This window comes from Nicotiana attenuata, chromosome 4 (assembly GCF_001879085.1).
Source record: "Nicotiana attenuata strain UT chromosome 4, NIATTr2, whole genome shotgun sequence".
Classification (NCBI taxonomy): domain Eukaryota; kingdom Viridiplantae; phylum Streptophyta; class Magnoliopsida; order Solanales; family Solanaceae; genus Nicotiana; species Nicotiana attenuata.
In genome coordinates, this window is record NC_031992.1 from 8,405,287 (window position 1) to 8,409,897 (window position 4,611).

At 39.3% G+C, this 4,611-nt stretch overlaps 1 protein-coding gene across 1 annotated transcript; it reads left to right on the forward strand.

The window, feature by feature from the left end:
• Positions 1,207–4,370, forward strand: LOC109225083. The gene is made up of 3 exons (XM_019389676.1): positions 1,207–2,500; positions 2,609–3,823; positions 4,054–4,370. The coding sequence occupies exons 1-3, from the start codon at positions 1,207–1,209 to the stop codon at positions 4,368–4,370; spliced, it is 2,826 nt and encodes a 941-aa protein (XP_019245221.1).

The window sequence follows — 4,611 nt, forward strand, 5'->3', positions numbered from 1 at the left end:
CGGAACCTTATTAGTAATTTGTTTGTATAAACATAATCAAATACCTCTTGGGGTTTTTTCGAAGGCTGATGTTATCGAATCCTTAAAATTATTCGACGGCTGAATTTATCGAAGCCCTTTATATTTTGCTTTTGCTGAGGGTAGCCTAATTTAACCGGTTTTCTAAAAGTGTTTGAAGGCCTTTAATTTATGGCGAAAGTCGGACTTCTTCGAGCTGCATTATTTTGGCCGTAGCCTTTTTATATGACCGTAGTCTTTGATATGGCGTAGCCTTCGGGTATGTCTCTTGGACTTATTTCCCGATAATCTTTCAAACTTGTTCGAAAAGTTAGTCCCCGAGTATATTGGCCTTGGCCTTTATATCGAGGAGATTTCTCTTTGAGGTCTTATGAGTCCGAGTTTTCAATCGCTCGGATGTGCTGACTGTCGATGACAGTCCCCGAGTGTTTCGGGTGTACATTCGTATTTTTGCTCTTGAGCCATTTCCCGTAGGATTATAAGTATAGAGCTCGTATAATAGTAAACTTCTCTACATTTAAGGATGTTGTAAAGGAGAACTGGTGTGCAGATTTTGCTGGTGATCCTTTCTACCTGTTTAACTACAAGTTGAAGAAATTAAAAAGAGCCTTATCAAATTGGAGTAGGGCTACCTATGGGGATATCTTTTAGAAAATAGCTAGCCTAGAGGAGGTTGTAATGGTTCATGAAGCTGAATTTGAAAGACATCCAACAACTCAGAATAGAGAAATGCTGCAGAAAGTTCAAGCTGAACTTATTAGGTACTTGGCTCTTGAGGAGGAATTTTGGAGACAAAAGTCTGGTATGGCTTGGTTTCAAGATGGAGATAGGAACACAAGATTTTTTCATACACAAGTAAATGGAAGAAGGAAAAGATTTCAACTAAAAAGGATCCAGAACTCAGCAGGTATTTGGATAGAAGATGAGAAAGTCATGGAAGAGGAAGCAATTAATTTCTATCAAGCTCAGTTCCATGAGGAATCAGTCCCTACCTCATTTGATATCCTGCAACACATTCCAACAATGGTGGACAATGTTAAAAACATAGAGTTAATGTAGCAGCCAACCAAGGAAGAGATTAAAGGTGCAGTATTTGGTTTAAATGGAGAAAGTGCTGGAGGTCCGGATGGCTTTAATGGTACTTTCTTTCACTCATGTTGGGACATCATAGGTAATGACATAGTAGACATGGTGCAGTCCTTTTTCAATGGGCATGAACTACCAAGATTTGTAACTCATACAAATCTAGTTTTACTTCCAAAGAAGAAGGAAGTTGTGACCTTCTCAGGTATGAGACATATTAGTCTCAGTAATTTTGTTAACAAGATCTTTTCAAGAGTTGTGCATGAAAGGTTGGTAGGGATGCTGCCTAGTTTGATTTCTGATGAACAAGCAGGTTTTGTTAAAGGGAGAAGCATAGTGGAGAATGTGTTATTAACACAGGAATTAATCACAGACATTAGACTAAGAACCAAAGCAGGTCCAAATTTAGTGATCAAATTGGACATGGCAAAAGCTTATGATCAATTATCCTGGCTGTTCCTGTCAAAGGTGTTAAGGAAAATGGGATTGGGAGAAAGGTTCATAGGTCTGGTGTTTGGAATTGTTTCAAACAACTGGTACTCTATCTTATTGAATGGACAACCACATGGCTTTTTTAGATCAACTAGAGGGGTGAAACAAGGTGACCCTTTGTTACCTACACTGCATATTTTGGCAGCTGAAGCATTATCAAGAGGGCTTAAGTCATTACATAGTAATCTGCATTTTCGTGGATTTGGATTGCCCAAATGGAGTCCTAAGATTAATCATCTAGCATATGCTGATGATACAATCATTTTCTCATCATCAGATGCCAGATCCTTAAAGCTCATTATGCAGATTTTATCCTCATATGAAGCTGCATCTGGACAGTTGATAAACAAGAGCAAATCAGCTGTATATATGCACCATTCTGCTAGAGCACAAGTGATAGAAAAAGTTCAGAGGATTACAGGTATACCAAATCAGGAGTTTCCTTTCACATATTTGGGGTGCCCAATTTTTTACCTTAGAAGGAGAATGAATTACTACCAAGACTTGATTACAAAGGTGATGAACAAACTGCAGAACTGGAAGGGTAAATTGTTATCCATAGGAGGAAGGGCGGTTCTCATTACTCATGTATTGCAAAGCATGCCAATATATCTTCTATCAGCAGTGAATCCTCCAGCCTATGTTATTAATAGGCTGCATAAAATATTTGCACAGTTCTTTTGGAGTGATTCAGTTGGTACATCTAATAGGCACCGGGCATCTTGGAATAATTTATGTTTGCCATGTGAAGAGGGTGGTGTTGGCTTTAGATCTCTGCATGATATGGCAACTGCTTTGTTCTGTAAGTTGTGGTGGAACTTTAGAACAAAACCTAGCCTTTGGAGCTCCTTCATGTGTCAGAAATACTGCAAGAAATTGAATCCTATCATAGTACCATGGAGGGGTGGTTCACATGTGTGGAGAAAAATGCTTGAATGTAGGGATATCATGGAGCATCAGATCTTATGGCAAATCAAGATGGGATCATCTCTTTTTTGGTATGAAAACTGAACAGGACTTGGGGCTTTATATTTTGTTACACCACTAGATCATGTGGTAGATGAAGAAGTGCAGAACATATATGATGTGGTTGAGGAGGGACAGCGGAATGAGGAAAGATTAAGGGAAATACTTCCTGAAGATCTTGCATCACATATTCTGCAGAACATTCAACCTCCAACTACAAGTGATATGATTGACAAACCTGTGTGGATGCTTGAGAATAGGGGAGAATTCAGTGTGAAGTCTGCATGGGAGTATTTGAGAAGGAGACAGGAGCCTAGAAATGCATATAGGAATATTTGGGTGAAAGGTCTGCCCTTCAAGATTTCATTCTTTATGTGGAAGTTCTGGAAGAACAAGTTGCCTTTAGATGATTTTTATAGAAGGTTGGGTTATCAAATGGCTTCTAGGTGTTGGTGCTGTTTAGAACCAAAGGAAGAAACATTGCAGCACTTGTTTTTCACTTCACCTGCTGCAAATACTATATGGAAATACTTTCTTGGACATGCAGGAATATTAATAGAGGGGGTCACTTTACATCAAGCTATAATAAAATGCTGGACTGTTGATGCTATTCAGAGAATGAAGCCTATTATGCAAGCATTACCAGCAGTGATAATACGGGAGTTGTGGAAGAGAAGGAATGGATACAAATATGGTGATGCTGTGACAGTTAATAGGGTGATTTATCAAATTTCCACAACCATGCAATGTCTAGTGAAGCTAAGGAAACCAGGTATTCAAAATCCTCCTCACAAATGGCCTGACTTGATTAGGGTATTAGAGCAATATACACCTCAGTTGCAATACACAAAGGTGCTGTGGGAGATGCCTTCACGAGGGTGGATAAAGGTGAACACTGATGGGGCTTCAAGGGGTAATCCTGGTAGAAGCTCAATTGGTTATGTGGTGAGAAATGAGGAAGGGGATGTTCTGTATGCTTGTGGTAAGGAAATTCAAGAGGGATCAAACTCTGTTGCAGAAGCAAGAGCTATTCTTGAAGCTATGAAGTACTGTGTTGGTAAAGGGTATGAATTCATTGAGTTAAATACTGATTCTATGATGCTGAAGAATGTGATAGATGGGGTATGGAAGATACCATGGAATATCAGTGCAATTGTTGAAGAGATCAAGCACTTGCTGGCAAGATGCAGTATAACTGTAGCTCATACTCTTAGAGAAGAAAATAGTCTAGCAGACCACATTGCTAATTATGCACTAGATCATGGTAATGTAGAATGCTTTGGTTTTCATGATCTAGATTCACATGGCAGGAGATTGGTGAACAGTGATAAACTACAATGTCCATATATAAGGGTAAATGTAGCAAGGAGGTAGAGATAGAGGAAGAAAAGAGGAAGGAAGCAGGAGTTGTATCATATGCTCATCATATCCAAATCCTTTTGAAGGAGGATATGGTGAAGTCCTTTTATACTAACATGGTTTTCTTCTTTGCAGGAAAAGCTATTGTGTCTATGCCCTATCCTTTGGAGGAATTCCAGTTGGTGGTATTAGTGCTGAGCACTCATTCCACTGGAAGGAAACCATGGATAGGCACAAGCATAGAAGCTGGATTTTACTATTGGCAGGCTATTTTCTCAGAACTGGACAAGCAACATTGGCAAGCAATACTTTGGACAAATGAAGTGGTTGGAAAGATCACAAAAGTGGAGGATAACACCTCAGAAACACTAGCAACAAGCCAACCATTTTCAGACAAAGATGTGAAGCAGGAAACAGAATATGGTGCTATCAAAAAATGCACCACCTCATAGGTATATAGCAGGTGCAGAATCATAGGAAAGAAGTTCAAGAGTGCCAGCATGAAGCAGCTAAAGAAGATATCTCCACATTCAAGGACTCAGGCAAAGGAAATAGAACAAAAGTTACATCAGATAAGCAAAGAGGACACAGGAACATCTGAAAAGGGCAATCACAAGGAGCAGACAAATAGAATATAGGTACATAACAGGTGCAGAATCATAGGAATGATATCCAAGGGAATCATCTTGAAGA